Source organism: Thunnus albacares, chromosome 11 (genome assembly GCF_914725855.1).
Source record: "Thunnus albacares chromosome 11, fThuAlb1.1, whole genome shotgun sequence".
NCBI lineage: Eukaryota > Metazoa > Chordata > Actinopteri > Scombriformes > Scombridae > Thunnus > Thunnus albacares.
Genome location: NC_058116.1, coordinates 10,155,881 through 10,179,690, shown reverse-complemented (window position 1 = coordinate 10,179,690; position 23,810 = coordinate 10,155,881). Strand labels below are relative to the sequence as shown.

General features: G+C 40.0%; 3 protein-coding genes across 15 annotated transcripts in view; 2 read left to right on the top strand and 1 right to left on the bottom strand.

Moving 5' to 3' along the window:
• Window positions 1-8,378, top strand: part of mycbp2 (MYC binding protein 2) — a 65,880-nt gene extending 57,502 nt beyond the window's left edge. For all 13 annotated transcript variants that reach the window (XM_044365994.1, XM_044365988.1, XM_044365991.1 and 10 more), the window contains 19 exons: window positions 4-228; window positions 395-460; window positions 773-1,012; window positions 1,177-1,266; window positions 1,363-1,443; window positions 1,526-1,792; window positions 2,043-2,326; window positions 2,410-2,506; window positions 2,660-2,779; window positions 2,876-2,977; window positions 3,073-3,201; window positions 3,344-3,476; window positions 3,668-3,771; window positions 4,673-4,861; window positions 4,949-5,056; window positions 5,324-5,533; window positions 5,615-5,722; window positions 6,491-6,656; window positions 6,817-8,378. In XM_044365994.1, coding sequence (XP_044221929.1) covers window positions 4-228; window positions 395-460; window positions 773-1,012; window positions 1,177-1,266; window positions 1,363-1,443; window positions 1,526-1,792; window positions 2,043-2,326; window positions 2,410-2,506; window positions 2,660-2,779; window positions 2,876-2,977; window positions 3,073-3,201; window positions 3,344-3,476; window positions 3,668-3,771; window positions 4,673-4,861; window positions 4,949-5,056; window positions 5,324-5,533; window positions 5,615-5,722; window positions 6,491-6,656; window positions 6,817-6,932 — 2,835 coding nt within the window. In that variant the 3' untranslated portion in view covers window positions 6,933-8,378. The remainder of the gene's footprint in view (window positions 1-3; window positions 229-394; window positions 461-772; window positions 1,013-1,176; window positions 1,267-1,362; window positions 1,444-1,525; window positions 1,793-2,042; window positions 2,327-2,409; window positions 2,507-2,659; window positions 2,780-2,875; window positions 2,978-3,072; window positions 3,202-3,343; window positions 3,477-3,667; window positions 3,772-4,672; window positions 4,862-4,948; window positions 5,057-5,323; window positions 5,534-5,614; window positions 5,723-6,490; window positions 6,657-6,816) is intronic.
• Window positions 8,379-10,281: 1,903 nt separating this feature from the next.
• On the top strand, window positions 10,282-17,329 carry fbxl3a (F-box and leucine-rich repeat protein 3a). The gene is made up of 5 exons (XM_044366754.1): window positions 10,282-10,563; window positions 11,663-12,056; window positions 12,138-12,260; window positions 12,789-12,960; window positions 13,480-17,329. Exons 2-5 carry the CDS (start codon window positions 11,664-11,666, stop codon window positions 14,118-14,120), a joined length of 1,329 nt encoding a protein of 442 aa, XP_044222689.1. The 5' UTR covers window positions 10,282-10,563; window position 11,663; the 3' UTR covers window positions 14,121-17,329.
• cln5 (CLN5 intracellular trafficking protein) lies at window positions 16,901-22,309 on the bottom strand. Its single transcript, XM_044366755.1, has 4 exons — window positions 22,128-22,309; window positions 21,095-21,269; window positions 20,095-20,320; window positions 16,901-19,266 (listed from the first exon to the last, which is right to left on the bottom strand). The coding sequence occupies exons 1-4, from the start codon at window positions 22,220-22,222 to the stop codon at window positions 18,752-18,754; spliced, it is 1,011 nt and encodes a 336-aa protein (XP_044222690.1). The 5' UTR covers window positions 22,223-22,309; the 3' UTR covers window positions 16,901-18,751.
• Window positions 22,310-23,810: the final 1,501 nt, after the last annotated feature.

Genomic DNA, 23,810 nt, shown 5'->3' with positions numbered 1-23,810 from the left:
CAGGATCTCTGCCTGGTGACCTGTCTCAAGGACCTGACCAGTGTAGTGGACATCAAAACGTCTAGTCGTCCTGCCATGATCGGCAGCCTAACAGATGGCTCCACAGAGACCTTCTGGGAATCTGGAGATGAGGACAAGAACAAAACTAAGAGCATCACTATCAGCTGTGTGAAAGGCATAAATGCCTCCAATGTGTCTGTTCATGTGGACAACTCCAGAGACATCGGGGTGAGGAGGCAACAGCAAAGCAGACATTGATGTGTTTGGGGGGATAAAACACTTTTTGTTATGGAATAAATGCCACTTTAAGGCCATAGTGTAATGAGTGGTGATAATGTCTTTATATGGGTTTCTGATGGATTCAGTGTTTTCATTTTTACTCTCATATTCACAGAACAAAGTCACATCAGTGACATTCCTGTGTGGAAAAGCTATAGAGGACCTCTGCAGAATCAAACAGGTATGGTCCGTTTCTTTGGCTTCAAATTTAATATGAAGTGTATCCAAAATTTGTCCAGTTAACATCAAATCCACTTTCAAAATTTAAAAACTGACAGCCTGTGGCTTCACTGGTCTCTTTTTTTAAGTGCTATAAATTACTGTTCATATGATCACATCCTTTATCTGTCCTTATCATAGTGAGTCCTTTTGGAACAAGAGATGTAGAAATGATCAAGCGTTAAATTAGTGTTATTTTTATGAGGTGCACCATGAACCAGATAATGTATCTGTGGATGAACTCTATGATCACCTCTGTTCCTTTTCATCCAAGGTTGACCTCGACTCACGTCACATGGGCTGGGTGACAAGTGAGCTCCCTGGAGGGGATCACCATGTGATCAAGGTGGAGCTGAAAGGTCCAGAAAACACCTTGAGGGTGCGCCAGGTGAAAGTCCTCGGCTGGAAAGAGGGTGACAGCATCAAGATTCCAGGACAGATCTCAGCCAGCATGGCCCAGCAAAAGAACTGTGAGGCTGAAACGCTCCGTGTGTTTCGCCTCATCACCTCACAGGTTTGTCTAATTTAGGGTTTTTTTCAGTTACCATTCTGTACTGGCTTTGGTACTGGTTTGAAACTTAACATTTTGCAAATATTACATTTGAGTCCCAATAGCTGGAGTCTTTTGAAAAATGTATTTTTTACAAATAAGTCTCTTTTTTTTCTTTGTTCATTTAGGTCTTTGGGAAACTAATCTGTGGAGATGCAGAGCCTACTCCAGAGCAGGAGGAGAAAAACCTGCTTTCATCACCCGAGGGAGAAGACAAGGTCTGCACTGTAAAGCTTAGCTGTGCTGTTTGACTGACTCACATATTTAGTGACCTTTAACTTAATGTTTTGCACTTTTTACATTTTTATGAATAGGTACCATCTGACGCAGACCTTAAAGAGCACATGGTGGGAATCATTTTCAGCAGGAGCAAACTGACCAACCTGCAGAAACAGGTAAAAAGTCTGTCCAAGCATCAGCTCAGGATGAAATATTATAACCCTTGCCCTCTAACCTAATGAGTGTATTCTTTTCCAGGTGTGTGCGCACATCGTCCAGGCTATTCGTATGGAGGCCACACGCGTGAGGGAGGAGTGGGAGCACGCCATCTCCAGCAAAGAGAATGCCAACTCCCAGCCCAGTGACGATGACGCCTCCTCAGACGCCTACTGCTTCGAGCTCCTGTCTATGGTCCTGGCTCTGAGTGGCTCCAACGTGGGCCGCCAGTACCTAGCGCAGCAACTAACACTTATGCAAGACCTGTTTTCTCTGCTGCACACGGCTTCCCCGAGAGTACAGAGACAGGTGGGCTGGGGTATACGCAAACACACACAAGTAGAGGTTTAGTCACGTTCAGTATAGAGTTTAACATGGAAAATGACATGAAAATCTTTAATAGGTGTTTGCATACGACTAGGAACTAAGTAATTTTACTCACTGTTGGCCACGATGTGGTCTTCAAGAACCAAAATCAGCCAGAAGACTCTTCTGTTTAAGTAAATACCTTGTGGGACTATTCAAAAATATCGTTGTTTGCCATCTGATCTCTTCTCAGGTGACATCATTGCTTAGACGCGTCCTTCCAGAGGTGACTCCAGTGCGACTCGCGAGCATCATCGGAGTGAAGGCTCTGCCACCAGCAGACATTAGTGACATCATCCACTCTACAGAGAAGGGTGATTGGAACAAGTTAGGCATCCTTGACATGTTCTTGGGCTGCATCGCAAAAGCCCTCACCGTACAGCTGAAGGCCAAAGGCACCACCATTTCTGGCACAGCCGGCATGGCTGCGGGCAAAGGGGTCACAACTGTCACGTTGCCCATGATCTTCAACTCCAGGTGAGTTGGTTTCCGCCAAGCCCAAGCAGAAATCAAATAATCAAAAGGATGTATTTTATGATGCCTCTTTCTTTCATGTTCAGCTACATCCGCAGAGGGGAGAGCCACTGGTGGATGAAAGGTTCTACCCCTCCTCAGATTGCAGAGATCATCATAAAGCTGGTTAAAGACATGGCCGGTGTAAGTTCCTAGTGTTTACACATCCTTCCTTTTTAACTCTATGCACACTTAATGCAATATGGAGCCACATTTTTCATAAATTTCACGTTTAATGGATCCCACAGCACTTAAAAAAATATATTTCTAAGACAGTCATGTGCTTTTTTTTTCCAGGGTCACCTTTCAGATGCATGGTCCAGAGTCACCAAAAATGCAATAGCTGAGACGATCATAGCTCTGACCAAAATGGAGGAGGAGCATCGGTCTCCTGTACGCTGCATCGCCACCACAAGGGTATGAACTCAGATTTAGTCACTTGTAGAGAATGTATTGAATGTAGAAATACTGTATATTAACTAACCATATATTATCTCCTGTTCTGTCTGTTAGCTGTGGCTGGCCTTAGCTTCACTGTGCGTGCTGGACCAGGACCATGTAGACAGGCTGTCCTCTGGTCGCTGGATGGGCAAAGATGGACAGCAGAAACAGATGGTGAGAGCTATAGTTTATAAAAAGCTAAGAGTTCCAGTGTTGGAAACTAATAGACAGATCATCAAAAGAATAACAAACCGATTTCCTCCTCTTAGCCCATGTGTGACAACCATGACGACGGCGAGACCGCAGCCATCATCCTGTGCAACATGTGCGGCAACCTTTGCACCGACTGTGACCGCTTCCTCCACCTGCACCGACGCACGCGCTCTCACCAGAGACAGGTTAGCGTTGGCTTTTTAAGCATTATTATTCCTCCGGTAGTGTTAACGCCTTATGAATTAAATAATATGAAACCAATTATTATAAAAGGAATGTAGAGCAGATTGAGCTGGTGTTAAATCTTTTTTTCATGGGTGCTTTCAGGTGTTCAAGGAGGAAGAGGAGGCCATAAAGGTGGATCTCCATGAAGGCTGTGGGAGGACCAAGCTCTTCTGGCTCATGGCTCTGGCTGACTCAAAAACAATGAAGGCTATGGTGGAGTTCAGAGAGCACACAGGTAACACTGCGACACTGCATACTGGTCTGATTGTTTTTTTTTTTTCAGTAACATTGCACCTGGTGATGCTAATAAATTATTAAAAGCTAAAATAGTGTAATTACATTAAAAGTTTTGTTTCAAACCTCCAGAATTTCCCTCTGGTTTCCACTAGCCTTCAGAAATCTAATCTAAGTCTCATATTTTTCTAGGTAAACCTGCATCCAGCAGCTCAGATGCCTGCAGGTTCTGTGGAACGAGGAACGGAACCGAGCTGTCTGCAGTGGGCAGCGTCTGCTCCGACCCAGACTGCCAGGTACTAAGCGTCAACTGTTATAAGAACATTATACCACTAAATATCTGTAGGTGTTGTTTGTCTAATATTATAATGGTCAGTTTTTACCAGGAACACCACAGATGCTGTTTTGCACCACTGTTTAAAATGTTTAGGGGTTTAAAAAAAAAAAGTCTTATCTACACTTTGACACCAAGTGGTCTGTGATAAATAGCACAATATGTTTCCTCTGGTATTTACTATATTCAAAATAATCCATAAATGATATTTATGTTGTATATGTTTAGCTCAATTAGGCTTACAACACTACAAGTTCCAAAGAGAAGTGAAAAACTTCTCATAATTATTAGAAATAAAGTTAATAAAAAGATCTAACATAATGATAGATTCATAAATGGTTATAATCGGATGGTCAATTTTGACCAGGACGACCATAACGCTTGGCAACATGAAACAAAACCAACTAAAACTAAACTAAAACTTAAAACTGTGACCACCATAGCACACTTTGTATCAACGGAGAAGTTTGTGCTCAAAAGAAAGTATAAAATATTTTTTATTTAGAAATAAGAATAACCAATTCAAAACATTCTGTTGCTAAAACAGTGTACCCAATTGAAAATACAGATGGCAGATGCTTCTGTACTATTCCCAAAAGGATTTTGGTTTTCGTGAAAAGGGTCTATGTCCTGAGGGGAGAAATTTGAGGATTTGAGACCCCAAATAATAGATGCGGCGTTGTCCACTCATCAGAGAGGAGCAAATACCAGCACAATACACATACTGAACAATGCTGACTTATGTAGTAAAGTGTATATTTTATGGTGTAGAAATGAAAGCACAAGAAGTCATTAGTAACAAAAATAACTTGTTTGCCGTAGCTCCCAAGCCTCACCAGCTCCTCTCATGTTATCTCCCCCAGGAGTACGCTAAACTGGCATGCAGTAAGACTCATCCTTGTGGACACCCCTGTGGTGGAGTGAAGAATGAGGAGACCTGCCTTCCGTGTCTGCATGGCTGTGACAAGAACACTGGCTGTCTGAAACAAGATGCAGATGACATGTGTATGATTTGCTTCACAGAGGCTCTTTCTGCTGCTCCTGCTGTACAGGTATCTCTACATGTGACTGTTTATTCAGCAGGTGTAATGGTTTCACTTTCACATTTCACATTTGTTCACATTTAACCTTTTTTCCAGCTCGACTGCACTCACGTGTTCCACCTTCAGTGCACTCGTCGTGTTCTTGAAAATCGTTGGCTGGGGCCCCGAATCACTTTTGGTTTCATGCTGTGTCCAATTTGCAAGGTAAGACGTTACCTGAGCCTCCCTGACTTCAGGGATTAACCCTGTAACAAAGAGGTTGAAAACCAAATCCACCATGCCTCCAAAGTTGATTTAGCTCTGTTTGCTTACATTCTTTGTTGAAAAAGTTTAGTCTACTGGGCGTCTTCCCCTCAAATACAACAACCTCTTTGTTCACGGTCATGTCTGTGAAATGCCATCGACACATACAGTGAAAACTCAAAAGAATGACCTTTATCGATGTTTATTTCTTTCATTGTTTGCCTCCAGAACAAAATCAACCACTCGGTGATCAAGGACCTACTTGACCCCATTAAGGAGCTCTACGAGGACGTGAGGAGAAAGGCTCTGATGAGGCTGGAGTATGAGGGTCTACATAAGAGCGAGGCAATAACTACACCAGGAGCACGCTTCCACAACGACCCTGCAGGCTTTGCCATGAACAGATACGCATACTATGTCTGCTACAAGTGCAAGAAGGTACCATATAAACTAAAGTAGCAAGATATTCTATTTAAATGTAGTTTAAGGGTTGAGAATCAAAGCTGTCCTTATTCCTAGGCCTATTTCGGGGGAGAGGCTCGCTGCGATGCAGAGGCAGGACAGGGAGATGACTACGACCCCAGTGAGCTGATCTGTGGAGCATGTTCAGATGTCTCCAGGGCTCAGGTGGGTAAATGATACCTGTTATGATCCTTTGCTGTTAGTTAGATGAGAAGATGGGGCCTGTGTGTACTCAAATAAAACCTGTTTGTACAACGTGTCGTCTGATCATGTCTGAAGGCAAAAGGGTCAATAGCTGTTCCAAATAGCCACACTTGAAGGTGGGATTAGAAACAGGCTGTCATAGAGAGGGGAGAGACTTGATAATCGTTTAAATATGGGAATACTGGCACTCACTTTCAGACACGAATAGTGTTGCATTCATTTGTAGACACAAAAAGTTGACATAGTTGTGTAACTAATGAAAAAAGAGCTAAAGAGAGAATTTTTTGCTTTCTGTCTCACCTCCTCACAGCTGGCAAGTCATTGTGTGAAGTGGGTGAGAACCCACTAGATTGTGCTAGATTTTTGGGAACAGGGAGAAACATTTAGTTCGGCTCTGCCCAAAGTTAACAAAATCTGCCTACCTGCACCTCTAAAGCTCACAAACTGACATGTCGTATCTCATTTGTTTAATCCGGACAAAAACCGGACAAGTAGTTTTATGAGCGGTTACATGTTTTAACTCGGGCACAGTGACTACCTGGCAACCAGCAGAGACTCAAAACTCCAGACATGAGATTGATATCCCTCTTCTTATCTAACTATTTGCAAGAAAGCAAACAGACATACTTCCCAAAGTATCCAACTATTTTTTTTTAATGGTGCTCATCTGTACTCAAAAAACAAAATATGATCTCATCCCTGCTGATGTGTTATGTATTTTCTGACCAGATGTGCTCAAAGCATGGCACAGACTTCCTTGAATACAAATGCCGGTACTGCTGCTCCGTGGCTGTTTTCTTCTGCTTTGGCACCACACACTTCTGCAACGCCTGCCATGATGACTTCCAGAGGATGACCAGTGTCCCCAAGGAGGAACTGCCCCATTGTCCTGCAGGTGTGTAATGATTCTGTTGACAAGACTCCTCTGGAAAATATTAAATCATTCATGAGTGCACATGCAAACTTTAAAAACAGTCTGACTGCCTGCAAAAACCAGACTGAAATGACTGTAAGAAGATATAATTGAGATGTAACCCTTGTCCTTTCTGTCACAGGGCCCAAAGGCAAACAGCTGGAGGGCACTGAGTGTCCTCTGCATGTGGTTCATCCACCAACAGGGGAGGAGTTCGCTTTGGGCTGCGGGGTGTGCAGGAATGCCCACACCTTCTAAACAACAAGAGACTTTTACTGAAAACCAGTTTGTCCACTGTGATTTCTGGCTGCTGCTGCTGAAGCTCAGCCGTGAAGCTTGGCTCTTGCATTGTCAAGTGGCCTGGACACTGGACCAGGTTTCTGCCCCTAGCCAAGAGTCCTCAGGTCTGCTCATCTACCAACATCAGTATCCAGGCTCTGCTACGAAACACAAGTGGCGGCTCCTTTGGATTCAGAGTAACCTGAATGAAAAAAGAACCATAGCGTTTAAAAAAAGAAAACAAAAAAAAAAAAAGAAAAAAACTTGTGACGTGTTTGCATGCGGCCGTTGTATTCCCTCGGCTTCTATAGACGTTGCTCACCTCCTGATCACTGAAGTGTAACAATACAAGATTAAACATTGAATATGAAATAAATTTGCATAAAGCAACTGTGGATCAGCGTGGGTTTAAAAAAAAAAAAAGGAACAGGCCGTATTTCCAGCTTCCTAACTATGAATTTAAAATATTGTTGTATGTAAACTTTTTTCGTAATCTTGTACAGTATTCTCCACTGTCAAGTGCATCATGGGTTGACGGACAAAAAAAGATAAGTTGGTGGATAAGACTGTTAAGAATATTATGTTTGGAAGGAAAATAGTGTACGATTTATCTAATCTTGTATATAATGATACTATTCAAATTAGCTGTATTCCGAAGTTGCTACTCTTCACTTCAGTTTTGTTTGATATTCTGGGTTATGTTTTGAGCCAGAACTTTTAATGAAGTGCAATACTGGGTGTGCCTCCTATTTTGCAGCTGTTTAACCTATGGAATGTATGTCAATAAAGCCACTGTACATTTTTATACAGTAGACAGTCATACTACCCCCCTCTTCTAAATGTCATATCTTTTCTGTTGTCTGGAAGCGGGAAGGAGCCTGGCGCCTGCAGTGAATGATGGTGGGTGTACATCCTATTTACAGCTCTGTTAGGAAAAAAAAGAAGAAAAAAAAGTACCAAATCCTTCAATGATACAAAAAGTAACAAAAAACCTCACAGTGAGACTGATTTACAGCTGAACGAATTGAGGGGCCAGTCGTCACACCAAATAAAATTGTGCACCTGTAATGCTTTTCCCTAGTAGGAGGCAGGGGGATTGGGGGTCAGGGGAACAGAGTGTGAAAAAAAGCAGCTGCTGTTATATAAAAAAGCTTAATACTTGTGAATCTGCTCTGTAATATCTGTGGTGGATGGAGTTGAATGGTAATAAACCAGGTTCTCTGTTTCGCAAAGTATACACTGTGTCATTACTTAATTAGCGTTGACGTTTCCATTAAATGACCCACCTGTTGGTCTTTGGTTTGTTTATAGTAAAGACACTGTGGTGTCAAATCTAGATAAAGTATTAAATGGTTCATGTACACATAATTTCTGTAAATAAAAATAAAAACTCCTTCTCCCATTGCAGAGAGGAGTAAAATGGGAGATGTGTTACTCTTCTATTATTTCTGGGTACCAAACTGCGTCTCACTGAAGGGTAATATAAAGCTTCCTGCTGGTCTGTAGGACTGAGTGTGGGCTGCATTAGTGGCTCTCAACCCTTTTTTGCTTGTGACCCCTTAAATAAAACAGCATCTACTTCTCATCACCATCTGTTGCATATGTAAACTGGTTGTGACCAGTTCAACTAGAGACTTTATAATTTATTTTAAGAGGTAAAAGATTCCAATGACTCACTTGAAAAAAGGCAAAGATAGGAGAAATGTCTGAAAGAATAAATAACATTGTTACATTTTTTTTTTTTCCATTTTCCTGCATCAGATTTATCTTGTGACCCCTTGTGGTTGAGAACTGTTGGGCTACAGTACATCCCAACCTAATGTCAACATCCAAGTCATCCAAAATAAATCATCTAAAATATGGGTTTTTTGGTGTTTTTGTTACCAAAATCTATATCACTTGCAATAGTAAAATAGTTTGTATATGACAGGAGGAAAGTTATATGATGAAACTGAAATGAATTGCTTTCGGATGAACACTTCACTGATATTATTATTTATGACCTGTGTTTAATCAGGATAACAATAAATAGGTCTTCTGCTTAATTGTGACAGTATTTGTAACCCATACTCAGTATAATTCACATGTACAATATAGACAATCCACAAATAAGTAGTGGGTTACAGTCATTACCACATACACTCTACATGTTTCCATTAAGTAATTTAGGATATCTCATACTGAAATAGTGATAGCTTTATTGTGTTAAGCACTTTGTGTTACATTGTATTTGTATGAAAAGTGCTATACAAATAAAGTCTGATTGATTGACTGACTGATTGATTGGTATCTTATCAGATATGGCATTAAAAATTACATCAGACACAGCTGTTAGACTGACAGTTTTAGATGTACTAAAGTTCACAGTAGTGGCAACACAACATGACATTTACTGTATGACTAACATTTGATCTGATCGTCATTTTATTGTTCACTCGGTGGATTTATTAAAATAAGTAGAAGCCAGAATGTATTACAAAGAGAATTATTAATAAACATCACTAATAATCGTCCTTTATTCCATCTTTATTCCATGGTCTATTTATAAAACATTCATGCTTGTGGTTTGATGCCCACTTTTTCGAAAAGCAATTTTTAAATATTTTATTCACAGAGAAGAGGTGCACATTAGAGAACACACACTTAATATTGTTAGAGAGTCAAAGATAGGAAAAAGGACACAAAGGGTATCATTTTGTAAACATCAGATTTAGGCAACCAAAACACAAGTCACAGATAAAATTAAATTTAACATACTTGTTTAAAATAATAGCAACTAAAACATGAGGCAATGTAGTTTTTTTTCAAGGGACTCAAAATATAATTTAAAGCCACTAATAAAGTGTGTAAAGTTGGTTTGAGTCACTTTCAGTTTGCATAAGTAGATATGATATTTACGTATAGTGAAATTATTACGCTGAATAATTCTTTCAGAGACTTTTAGCCATAATATATGAACGTAGAAGATATTACTCAGAAACACATAACCAAGTCTTTATATGGATCAAAGTGTTCAAAATCTTTTGTTCAGAAAAAGCAGCAAGGCAAGTTTATTTGTATAGCACAACAAATAACAACAACAAGGCAATTGAAAGTGCTTTACAGCCATCAAGACAAAACGTAAAAGGAACAAAAGGCAAAAGACATTTTAATACAATTAAAAGGTGTTAAACAGAAAGTAAAAAATAAAATCAAAAAAGAGTGTGTATTTGTGATCATTTTAAAATAACAGAACATGATTTTTTTTTTAACCATCGAGTGAGTCATCACTTTACAGAGACGATCTTTACCAACAGCCATTTCGCATTGCATTTCCCATGGTGCACTGCTGCTCTCAAAACAACACTTCGCCATTTCAGGCTCAGGGGGCCGCGACTAACTCCTGCGAGGGAATTAGGTCAACCGAGCGGCGGTGGCAGGCTGCGGGGCCGTTTCTTCACTTGAAAAACACTACTAATTCTTTCTCTATCGTCAAAAAAGGCCTCGGTTATTGTGCTCCGATGCGTGTTATCTGGCTGCTGCGATTGAGCTTTTCCAGCGTGGGCCCGGGCTGAAGTGTCAAGTCGGATTTTCCTGCTAACGGCGAGAAAGATAGCAGAGTGTAAACAAGGTAGGATGGGCGGCTGAACGATAAGCCAGCAAATATCTCCGTATGAAAATAAGCTGTCCATCATTCAGTGAATAAAGTCCTGAATGATTTTAACCACTGGCACATTTGTTATTACTCTTATTAAACTAACTAGCTAACTTAACTGTTGACGCTAGTTACATTCATTGACGCTGTCACCACATTAGTTACCGTAGCGAGCAGTGTAAGCAGTTTATTGCTTATGTAAATTAACTCGAGTACATGGGTCAAACAAACTGCACAGTCCTATCAGACGTTTGGCTGAGTGTAATATCAATATGTTGACAGCCACCTGCCTCAGCATGGCCTCCGTGTAGTGTAGCTGAAGTTAACCGCATATAGCAGCAGACATGTTGGTTATGAATTAAGCAATGTCAGGTATAACGTCTCTGTGTAATTTAATGTAATTATATTTTTATTGGAGTGGATCCCCGCCAATCAAAACAGTTGACATCTTTTATTGGCTACTCCTTTTTCTTTCTTTTAAAACGGACTAAAGAGAGATAATAACATGAAAACACGAGGAAAACATCAACAACAACAAAAAAAACAGAAATGAGAGAAAAAGTTCTTGAATGAACTCACCAACCTCAACCTTGACACTTAAGTATTTTCATGCACTTCATGCAAGTATACCAAATTAAAGGCATATATGACTTAAACCAAAGAACTGCTGATGCTAGAATAGTCAGTCTGTGAAAAGTAGTGGTGCAGTGTCAGTACACAGATGTGACTAAGTGATACAAAGTCTGTAAAACCCGCCAACATAGATATAACTGGTTTAGTGCTATATCTATCAAGTAATAAAGCAAATCAAAGCCCCTGCTAAGATGAGTTCATGTGTATTTAGATGGGTAAAAGAGGATCTAAGATTATTTTAAATTCATTGTTCTCCACATTAGGTGCACATATGTTTACCTGAGGTACTGATGTTCGACCATTAGGATCAGTTTTCACACCATTCGTCACACGTTAGAGAACATTGAAAGGACTTATTAATTAATATAGAGACATATGTATATTGTGTAGTAAAAAAGCTTTGTGTTTTGTGGTGCTGAACTGGTTTATCTCCATGTTTCAGGATGAAGAGGATGAAAGGAGGTGAGGAGGACAGCCCTGGCTCTCCCAGTAAGAGCCCACCTGAGGCTCGCAAGAAGGTGCGGAAGCAGACGGGCGCGGAGTCAGAGTCAGAGACAGCGACAGCGGAGGCCAGTGAGTCGCCAGACTGTCACTGGGCAAGACTGCCTCAGGAGCTCCTGCTCCAAATCTTCCAGTACCTCCCTCTGCTGGACCGGGCTTACGCCTCTCAGGTGTGCCGTGGGTGGAACCAGGCTTTCCACATGCCCGAGCTGTGGAGATGCTTTGAGTTTGAGCTTAACCAGCCAGCCAGCTCCTACCTGAAAGCTACACATCCAGACCTCATTAAACAGATTATAAAGAGGCACTCCAACCACCTGCAGTACGTCAGCTTCAAGGTGAGACTGGAATCCAACAATCCGCTTGTTAAAAAATAGTTTTTACGTTCTAAAAATGACATGCGATCCTTGTAATTCCAGGTGGACAGCAGTACAGAGTCTGCAGAGGCAGCATGTGACATTCTTTCACAGTTGGTGAACTGCTCACTGAAGACCTTGGGGCTCATCTCTACAGCCAGGCCCAGTTTCATGGAGGTTCCAAAGGTATAATTACCATAAACACATCGGGTCTTCCTAGTATCCTGTTCTTCAGAGTTGCAAGAGAAATCAAAGGAACTTTTGTTCTTAGAGTTCATAATCTGATTTTATTGATTTATACATTGCTAATTCATTTCCGTGGTGTCCTTGAAGCTGTGGCTGATCATGTTAGTTGACGAGATAGTTTTTATATTCTCTTCTTATCTGAGGATGAGGCTGAAAAGCAGTGTCTGTTCTTATGCATGTCCAAGGACAAGGATTTAATTACTTCCAAGGCCTCAGGAGGAAACACATTTTGCAAGTTTTATTTTGTCTCTCTTGATGCACTCTGAGGTCTTTTTATGAACGCTTGAAAATCAGTGTCCTGGGAAGCTGTCAGCAAGTACTGTTTTATTATCATAGGAACTTGAAACTTGACACATATATACCGTTCTTGTACCCCACCTTTCTCCACTTCCCTGTCTTTAGGATTTTATTTCTGCTCAAAGGGGAAGACATACTTTATAATTCAGTGTCATCTTTGTCTGTCCACAGTCTCATTTCATCTCAGCTCTGACTGTGGTGTTTGTCAACTCCAAATCGTTGTCCTCGCTTAAGATTGACGACACGCCAGTGGATGATCCATCTCTGAAGGTGCTGGTGGCCAACAACAGTGACACCCTGAAACTGCTGAAGATGAGCAGCTGCCCTCACGTCTCCCCAGCAGGTACAGACGGATCAAAGACACTTCCTGTAGACGTCTCAGTGCCTAAAATTAGAAGAAGCAGCTTTCTCGTTGGTTTTTTTGCGTATATTTTCTTTTTTTTTCTCCTTGTGGTTGTTGGATTATTTTCAGTTGCTGTCAACAAATTTACAAATCATGGTTATGTTTTACTTTCAGTCAAATATTTTTGATTTCCTGTTTTGAGTCACAAGGCTTTTTTGTTCAGTGGCTTATTTGGAGCCTGCAATTTTCACGTCTGGCCTTGAACAATGTTGTCATTTCATGTGGTGGACATCGCATGATATGCATGAATGAGCTGTTGTGTAGTTAGCCGGTTTCTCCCTCTTACATACATTGTATGTACTGAACTGTTTTTATTTGTCAGCTCTGATAATGACTTTGTTTGTCTGACTCGTTTCTCTTCTTCCTCATGGCTATATATATTTTCATACTTTTTTGAACATTAAAAACAGAATTTAATGATGAGTGGGATTAAAAGACGCAACCTTTCCATATTTGCAGGGATCCTGTGTGTGGCCGATCAGTGTCACGGGCTGAGAGAGCTGGCGTTGAACTACCACCTCCTGAGTGATGAACTCCTACTGGCCCTCTCCTCAGAGAAACATGTCCACCTGGAGCACTTGCGTATTGATGTGGTGAGTGAGAACCCGGGCCAGCACTTCCACACCATCAAGAAGAGCAGCTGGGACGCCATGGTGAGGCACTCGCCCAAATTCAACCTGGTCATGTACTTCTTCCTCTATGAGGACGAGTTCGGCCCCTTCTTTAACGAGGAGATCCCTGTCACACACCTCTACTTCGGCCGCTCAGTCAGCAAGGAGGTCTTGGGCCGAGTTGGCCTCCACTGCCCCCGTCTGGTGGAGCTGGTGGTGTGCGCTAACGGCCTGCGTCCTCTGGACGAGGAGCTGATCCGCATTGCGAAGCACTGCACCCAGCTGTCAGCCATCGGCCTGGGCGAGTGCGAGGTTTCCTGCAGCGCGTTTGTGGAATTTGTCAAGATGTGTGGCCGTAGGCTGTCTCAGCTGTCCATCATGGAAGAGGTGCTGATTCCAGATCACAAATACTCCCTGGATGAGATCCACTGGGAGGTTTCTAAGCACCTAGGCCGTGTCTGGTTTCCAGACATGATGCCAACCTGGTAAAAAGCAGCCAGAAAGCACACAGAGTTCAGTGTGACAAGTTTGAGGCAAAGAACATTCATGCCCCCTCCATGTTTGCGTTAAAAAAAAAGTCTTTAAATGCTCAGCAGAAGTGGAATGTTTGGTAGCAACATGGAGAGCATAAACTCGCTGAACTGTGTGGAGTGCAAGGGCAGTGATGTAATGTGGCACCTGACTGCCACACAATGTTATCATGTCATGTAAACACCACAAAACTCTCTGCCTGTTATCTTCCAAATGGACTGTAAAAACCTGCTTTGCAGAATCCGGAGACAGAACTCACCAGGCTGGCTTCTACACAATCGACACACAGACCATTGCAGATGGAAATATTAAACTAAAACAATGTTTTTATAACTGGCAAAATGAGTTATATGGACATTGTAGCCTGGTCATAATAATCTATATTATGAGAGATGTCAGTGTGTATGTATGTATGTGTGTGTGTGTGTGTGTGAGAGTGTGAGTGTGTGTTTCAATGTTTTTTAACATTGTGGAGTAATTGGAACGATGAGGCGCACAATTGCATGTTGTTACACTACCACTTGGCCTACTTAAATCCAGTCTGAGATAGCAGCTACGCACTCTGTCACAAAATATGGCGTCGGAGGTATTTGTACATGTTATGAGACAGAAGGCGTTTTGTAAGGTGTAGTCGAGGCGATTATTCACTAAATTTGAAGAAGAGGGGCTGGATCCTACACCTCAATTTAAACTAATGTAAAACATAAGAGCAGTTGTGTTGCTTTTCCTCCTCGCCCCGAACTCAGTCACGCGTCCGAAAAGAAAACACAACTGCTGAAAATGATGGCTAGGAGAGAAAGAGAAATGTGTATATTAGTCTCTATATTTGTGACGTGAAGGTATACAGTGTTGATTTTTTTTTTTTCTTTTCTGCATCACACATGAATTGGCTTAATTTAACAAACATTGTTTAGAGATCATTTCTGTACAGTTATAGATATCCTAAGCACCTTACATGGATACCAAATACTAGTCAGGACAAACCAAGTCTTTGTGTTTTGGGGGCGTTTAAACACCCGAACGAAAGCAAAGAAACTATCTTCATAATGCTCCAATATTTCTTAGTTGGACCCAGATTCTAATGCTGATTATTTCAGCTGTAGTGAGGCTCTGTTGAATCAGAGACCGAGGACACTATATTGAAGTAATAAAGCTATAATAAACAATCAGATAAATAACTGTATATAATATAGATAGTGCACAGAAATGTCTGAGGTAGATATTGGTAAGTCTCCAACCTTCATGGTCAGATTGCTTTATAATCATTCAACAATAGGCTAGTCTCTGTGGCTGTCAGCTTATAAATGCGCGCTGGGAATGCAAAACTAACCCTTTGTGTCGCTCAGGTGCATTCAATGAATATTTCCTATATAGGTTTCATTTGTATCTTCTGCTATTTGCCTGTTCAAGCTCTAAACTTCGGCCCTGTCGTGAATATCTGCCCTCTTATTAGCCCACGTTTGCTCTGTATTGTGTTATCTCATCGTACACGCAGGAGAGGAACAGTGTTCATTGTGTCATTTACAAACATCGTCTTTGCAGAAATCGCTAGTGCTCCTTTCCAAAAAAACAAACAACAACCCCAAAACATCCATTCATTTCAGTTAAAAAGAGATTTGGCAAGTCAGATGAGTGAAACAAACATTTTTTCCTTTAAGAAGGAAGTCAAATGCATCTGTATATAAAACGCTGTGTGTTTGATTATTGTGAATAGAAATGTACTTATTTCTTTATTTCACCCTCTGTCAGGGTTTGAAGTTTCCTTAACCGACGGCTAGTGTCTTTTATAAACCAGAGTGCGAGTTATCCTTTACTAGATGGATCTTTTTCATACTCTACTCACTAGAGAAGATAAGCTGTGTAATTTATTGATATGGATATTGCTTTTGTAATTAATTTGTGTTTTTCGGTAATACAAAAGAAGCAAGAATCATTAAAAAAAACCAGCAAGCAGACCAGCAGCAAGATTTTGGTTTTGACACTTCCATCCCACTCTCTCTTGCATACAGGGGGGTCCAAAAGTCTTAAATCCACCACCACAAACTTTTAAGAATTGAATCAACACACTGGAGCAATTTTAACAAACCTCAAGTGATCACACTCCAGTTTGTCAATCTAACCCTGCACACAGTTCTGCAGAGGAACGCCATAGTTTTCGTGTTAAATTGTGTAAAAGGGATGCTTGAATCTCCTGAAGAGAAAGGAGTGCTAACTTGTAGGGCTTTCCCTTCCACAGTCACCAGATGTGAACCCTGCTGATCATTGTGAGGAAAACGTAAAAGTTAACATCAGATCAACAGGAATCTGCTAACTGGAGTAACATAGACTGTAAAAATTGGCAATAAGAAGATAAACCAAATATTGTGAGCAAAATTGTAATCAAACATTTTGATTTGTGTCAGTATATGTTATTAAAAGCTATGTAATTATGTTTGAGGAATATAATTTGACAAACATGTATTTTCAGTTGTCAGTAGTGGACGAACTTTTGGGCAATCCTGCATGTGATTTATTTTCAAGCTATTCTTCATTCCTTTTTCATCCAAGTCGCATTAGATATTTCATGTAGCCAAACAGGACTGTAGAGAATCACTGAGTCGCTTTTTGCAGGAAGTATTATCGGATTGAACTAACATAGTCAACTCGTAGTATTGGTCTCTTTTAACCTGCGCCGATTGTCCGTGCTCATGTACGATAGCATCTCAGCGGCTCAGTAACATATCTCCTGATTATTTTTCATGATTTTTGCTGTGGATAAAACAGTTGCCGTTGCAGCAGCTCTAAAGCGAAGCCTCTTCAGCTTCTTTCAGCTTTTTGAAGGCAGTGTCTCAATGCTTATTTACTACATTTTCCTGTTGGTCTTTATTGGCTTTTATTTTAAAATCCAGCCGGATGAGTAAAACGTTTCATACAGATTTAAGAGGGAAATGTATTTATCTTTCATCGTTAAGATGCCTCTTGTCAGTAATTGTCATTTTAACCTCGTTTGTTCAGAGAGTCCTCCGATAAGTTTATTAGGAGTAAACTTGTGTTGACAATGCTGTCCTTTAGTTTTGCTTCTGTATGGCAAATGCTTTGTCTGCTTTGCTTTACTGGTCACCTGTCATGAAATTAAAATTGTTTTTGGACATGTGATCTTATACTGGTAATAAAAAATTGTGAATGTACTCTTTTGTCTTTCCTGTTGTTACCTTCCAAACAGTGCAGTAAATCATGGTGTACACACAAATAATAAATAAATAGTTAAAGAAATGCACAAGTAAGCTCAGTAAATTGTATTTTGAAATGAATGAAACAAGACTAACAAACTCCAGCAGCTTTGTGAGGCTGTACTTGTGTACAGAGGTGCTTAAAGCTAGCTGAATGCTAACATGCTCATAATAACAAAACATGCTGATGTTTACGTAAATCATCTTAGCATGTTAGCATGCTAACAGTTGCTAATTACCACAAAGCACAGCTGAGGCTGCTGAGAATGTTAAATTAGTTTCGCAGAAATTTGGTCATAAACCAGCAAACCTGATGATGGCGCTACAGTAGATGAAAAGACAGGATCACCAAAGTTACAGCTCATTCTGAAGGAGGCATGAGTGTGTTTACCAAATGTCATAGCAATTCATCATCAATTCATTTCACTAAAAAAAAAAACCCACAAGTGTCAACCTCATGGTGGTGTTAAAGGAAAAGTCACCAAAGTCAAATTGTTAAGATGTTTAACAGGTGAAAAGATCAAAATCTATAGTTGAACATCTGCATTTACACTGAACACATCTGAATTCATCATAGGGCTGGGTGATATGGACGAAATCAAATATCACAATATTTTTGACCAAATACCTCAATATTGCGACAGCATTGTAGAGATGACTATTGGTGCTTTCACAAAATATTTACACAAAGAGATTTTTGATAAATAATCATCAGTAATGTGGACATAATGACTTAGTGGTTAAAGGCAAAAAACAGAACAGCTAGAAGAGTCTGGTAAGTTCAGAAAATTACATCATTTTACTTAAATGCAGCCTTTCAAACCAAGAAAAGACAACACTTTTGTCATTCATGATATCGATACATTACCCAGTCCTAATTCATAACATAACATCAGACCTGGTGTGTTATTTAATTCATAATCTTTCAGCATCATTCATGCATTCATGTAGGTTTGCATAAATTCAACGTACCTTTAGTCCTTACAACTGAAATAAAAAGTGCAAAAACAGAATCTGGGAAATCAATGCTAAAAACCTCAAATGCATTAAACACAGTCCAGATGCTGAAATAATAAACATCACCTCTCATGCTTTTCAATAGCTTGTGTTCTCAGCCTGTATGAAAGCTGCAAACCAGCTACTAAATGGACCTCGTGGGGTTTTTTGTGAGATTGTTTTCTCAGCTGCTGTTTCAAGGGTCAAGAATGAACATTTGCTCCTACTTCTCAAATGTGGAATATTCCTGTTTTTCCTCACTTTTTATTGTTAATATCTTTGGCTTCTAACTGTTAGTTGGGATGAAACAGGCTCTGGGAACATTTTCACTACCTTTTGAAAAAGGCCCAATCAAATAATCAAAAGAGAAAATCGCCAGATGAATCAATTAATTGCAACCTTGGGTCTGGGCGAAGGCAAAGGCACCTCTTCATATGTAATCCCCACATACGGAGGCTTCATTGGCAGATGCCAATACTCAAAGTTATAGTAAAGGTAGAAGCTCTTCTCCAACACAACCTTTTTATAAGCTTCCAACAGGCTGATGGCAAAGTCTATATACGACTGGTGCGGTCTGAATGTGTGGTAAAATTCGCGGATGTCCACTGCCAGATTCTTCAGCGAAGGCTGTCCAAATATGGTGCTGTCATTGCCGAGGTAGGTGGGCTCTCCGCTGTACAAGTAGATCTTGGTGTAGTTGGTTTGCGATCGGCTGGACAGTTCAGCTCCCAGCTCAGTAAGTTTCCTGTATGTGCGGTGGACAAACTGGGAGCAGTCATAAGATTCAAACCACACTGTGGCGTTGGGACTGGGGTCGGAAAGCACTGTCCACGTCTCATAGTAGATCCCAGTCTCGTTGTCGTCCTGGACCCACTGGGCCATCTCATTGAACTGGCTCCCTGGAGAAAAAGAGAAAAAACATTTTAATACCAGCGGACAGAAGTCCAAAAAATATATCATTTGGAGGGTGTAAATATAAATTTTCCAACTGAAACAAGTCAGACTGGCTAGACTGAGTGGCTATTTTCTAGATCGAACCCATTTATTTCATGGTCATGGGAGGTTGGAGCTCTTCCCAGAATGCACTGGGCAAAAAGGCATGGAAAACAGGTTAGTCCATGTCACACAGTCCCACCACCTGAGATGCACATCTTTGGGGGGGTGGAAGGAAAAGAAACAGGCAGCTCCTGCTACCAAAGACCAGGACTCTAACCCGCAACCTTTATGCTGCGAGACCACTTAGCTACTATGTCTTTGCCTTTACTGAACCCTTTCATTATAACAGAAGACGTAAATCTTTCAAATGGAGCACAAATATACCATTTCATGTTTAAAAAAAGGCAAAGTCATTTCTCAAGACAGCTAGGCACTGTTTTTAGAAAATGTTACTCAAATAGGAGTAAATGGTGCATTTGTTTGGGACTAGTTTCAGCCGTGGATTAATACACATTATAGTGCTCCAGTTAGTGTGAGTGACTCGTTTAATCTTTTTTGGACAACAATGGAGCTCTATGGCAGACAGGAAGAAGCTATGTCAGGTTTCAGCTACCAAGGAAACGTGTTAGTAATTAAATTCATTGTTGGTTTTGCTCTTTTTACAGGATTTGTTGAAAATAAGAAAAAAAATCTGAATAGCGTCTTTTTTTCCTCAGATTTCTGACCTGATATTCATAATTCCTCTTGACCTCTATGAGCAAAGACACAAGATTACACATGTGAAGTCTTACCACTGATTTCTCCTATTTTCTCCAAGGTGCCATTTTGTGACCAGTGTATGTCATCGATGCCTTCAAAGAAGCAGGCGGCTCCCTGGTTGCACCAGAAAGGTGCGTACTCCTCCGGTCTTATGTGAGGGAAGGTGCAGTTACCCAGCTGAAACAGCTCGTACCACTCCATAGTGTAGTTGGCCCCCGTAATAGAACTGCTGAACCCGATAGCATCATGCATGATATGCTGCAAACCAAGAAGACACATTTTATTGCCTGTTAGGAATGTGTTTCTGCGTGTGTGTGTGTGCGTGTGTGTGTGTACGTAGGGGGGAAGTGTACAGCTGTGTTTCTATAAATAAAGTCGCACAGCTGCACTTCCATTATAACAGTAATACCACATTAAATTAGATAATCTGCATCACATATCACATGTTTTACCATACATATGCCACAATTACCAAGAATATAATAATAAACCACACAACCAATACTTCCCCTAATGTTGGCTAAGTATCATAATTTTTCTCTCCATACTTAAATATAATTATTTCCACTGACAGCATCTGTTATAATTTATCAGTTATGATGATGAACTGATGCAATAACGACTAATTTGTTTTTTCAATTTAATTTCACAACCACAATCTTTTTTTTTTAATAAACCGCAAATAAATAATTAATCTTTCCTTTATTTAGCCAAGAAGGTCCTACTGAGATACCAGATCTCTTCCTCCAGGGAGTCCTGGTAAGTATAATCATAAAGTAAGTGTATATATATAGTTTTCTTTTAAATTCTGGTCTGAACTACAACATATGAACAACATATTTAATTCACCTTTCATTTGTTTTGTTTTTGTTTTGTAGTCCAAAACTCAATAATGAGTCAAAAACTTAACTATCAGTGAACAGAAAGTTTATGTATCTTGAACACCGGGCGGTTTGTTACATTTCTACAGACTCTAACCTGTGTGTCTGTGTACACGTTTCACTGGTACAACAGAAGGATTAATGTACTTACATATTTCCCCAGCAAATCTCCGTACTTGAATTCCCACACAGGAGTTTGCATTCGATAAACTGAGATGACATCTGTGTTCCACATGGCGGGAATCCGTCCGTCCCGGTCACCGGTGGGGCAGAACGGGTAGAGAGCTTCACAGTATGAGTCCACATCGGGGCGACTATCAAACCGTCTGTTGATGACATGAGAGCATGCCAGCACCAAGGAGAGTTTAAACCACTACTCAAGCTTTTCTGAGACATGATTAACCAGTATTATGTTAATAAAGTTCTTATTCAGTCCAAAAAAGGAAGAATACTGGTTTCTTAAATACACAAAGAGTTTTATAAATCTGAACAATTGTGTGTAATTGTGTAAATGTAAGTTTACTGAAACAGAGAGCCTGAAAAATCTACTTGTTTGATGTTGAAACCCATTATCATAAAGCTGTTTTTTTTTTTTTTTATTGAATATGGTAACAGGGTTCTCACACATAAAAAAGGTAAAGAAATCCCAAACAGCCAAAACAAAGGCTTCCACCTCCAATTTACATTTTGTAAACTTAGAAGACAGATCAGTCATGAACTTCTGTAAAAAATATCTTTTTCACGTCTTTATGATTGTGTCACATGATTTCTGCAAGTAAATAAAAATTGCCCTATATGGATCAAGAGAAATAATCTTTGTCATTACATAAACAGCAATCACTATTGTCATCCTAACCCAGAACTACTGTTGCACGAAATACTGGTCAGCATCTCCTAAATTGCATTTCCTGACTACGCTCAGAAATGCTTCAGAGTCCAAAGCTTCCAGAGTCACGTGAACGCACCAGGCATATGTCTGCAAGTTGACAAGTTAACTATTGTCTGTTATTACTGAGTGTGACACACTGATGATGCCTGAATTTCACAAAAATGTCTAGTTAACAGTTCAGGGAAAAGTCCAGAACAGGCACAAAGCGAGTTTAAACTGGGTTTGTTTGACGAAGATAGAGAGTAAATAGTAACTGTATGTAGTAACTTCAGTGAGTTTCAGAGGTTGACGGTACCTGTAGGGAACCGGCCACTGCCGGCTGGACTGAGCACCGACATGAAGAAACAGCAGCAAGTTTAAACACACAAACGCCTCCGTGTGAAACATCATGTCAGACAGAAAATACACGAAGTCACACAGATAGCTTTCTCATGATTCTTCCCTCCGAGCGGACTTCCTCATTACTGGTCACATGACGGTTTTGTTGATGATATGAGATCACATGACTAAAGCAGACAGGATTGCGGCATTCGTATGATGTCGGAATAATCGGAAAAATTACATCCCAACTGAGAAAATTCACGTGAACGCCCCCTCAAGTCAAGCATTTACGCTGATAACAAGTCAGGTAAAACAATGTTTTAGAGCTTTTAGGGAATGTAGTGCTGCGGCAACAAGTCTGGGACAAAATGCAACACGTTTTATTTGTAGCGTCCATTGTAGCTCATGAACACACCGAAGTCGTAAAAACGACTTCCCAACTCCGGAAATGGGGCCATCCGAGGAGCACGTGAACGCGCTCCTGTCGAAAACTAATTGACAAAACTGTAAATAAATAAATAAATAGGAAAAATACAAACATATCTTTCTATTTGAAAGTCTCATGGAACAAAAAGCAACGAAATTTATGTCAAATTGAAATAATCAATACAGTATTTATACATTCTTCTGGAAACTTCATTCTGACTTTGTGAAATGTAAACAGTAGATATAAATATTTAATGTTATATTCTTAATTATTTATCATATTTATTGTATATTATATTTATTTTTATTGACACGTAGGAGTTTACAGGTTGGCTTTTGAAACTCTTTTTAAATTTAATTTAGTAAATCATATTTTATTTGATATTTATTTCACTCTCCAGTAATGCATTTCTCTACATGTTCATACATTTCTTTAATTTCTTGAATTACAATCTGTTTATTAATATAATTTTGTCCACATAAATAACAAAAAGTAAGAAATAAGAATTTAAAACCATGCTAATGAAATGTATAAACAATTAAAGATTGTAAATATTAATTACGACCAGTTTTTACCCGTTTTAATGTTTTTTGCACAATTAATCTAGTTAATTACAATAGTATCTCCACTTAAGGCCCACTTACTCACTTGTTTTGGGGCTCTCGACCATTTCTGAAACTAAACGTTTGTGGGCGAAATGTTCTGAAAGTGGTCACAATAAGGGGAAGTTTATCAACCTCAGTCCCATGACAACTGATGAAAGCGCATCTGCAGAGACGAAAACCAGTGTCATATGGTCGAAAGCTCCAGAGGAAGCGAGAAAGTGGACTGACTATTTTTGTTAGTTGCTACTTTCAAGGTCAGGAATGAAATGTAAAGATTAAAGAGTATCAATATAGATGAATAATTGAATAATAAAAATATAATTGTGCCTTTTACTTTACTAAAAAAATAAGTTTCCTTATTTGTTAAATTGGAGAAAAAATGACATTAAAGATCAAAGTTGGTCCTCTAGATATCTTTTTATAAGGAGGCAGCAGTGCTTAGGTTTGTGCAGAGGATGGCAGTGACGCGCCAAGGAGGCTGAACACAAGCTGACATTTAAAACCCAGAAGAAGAAGAAGTAGACAAGCCTTTCTATTAAATCTTTCTTTGACCAGAATGAGAACCATCAGCTGATCACAAAAGCAGTTTTACAGTTCCTGCATGATTCAGGGTTATATATGAAAA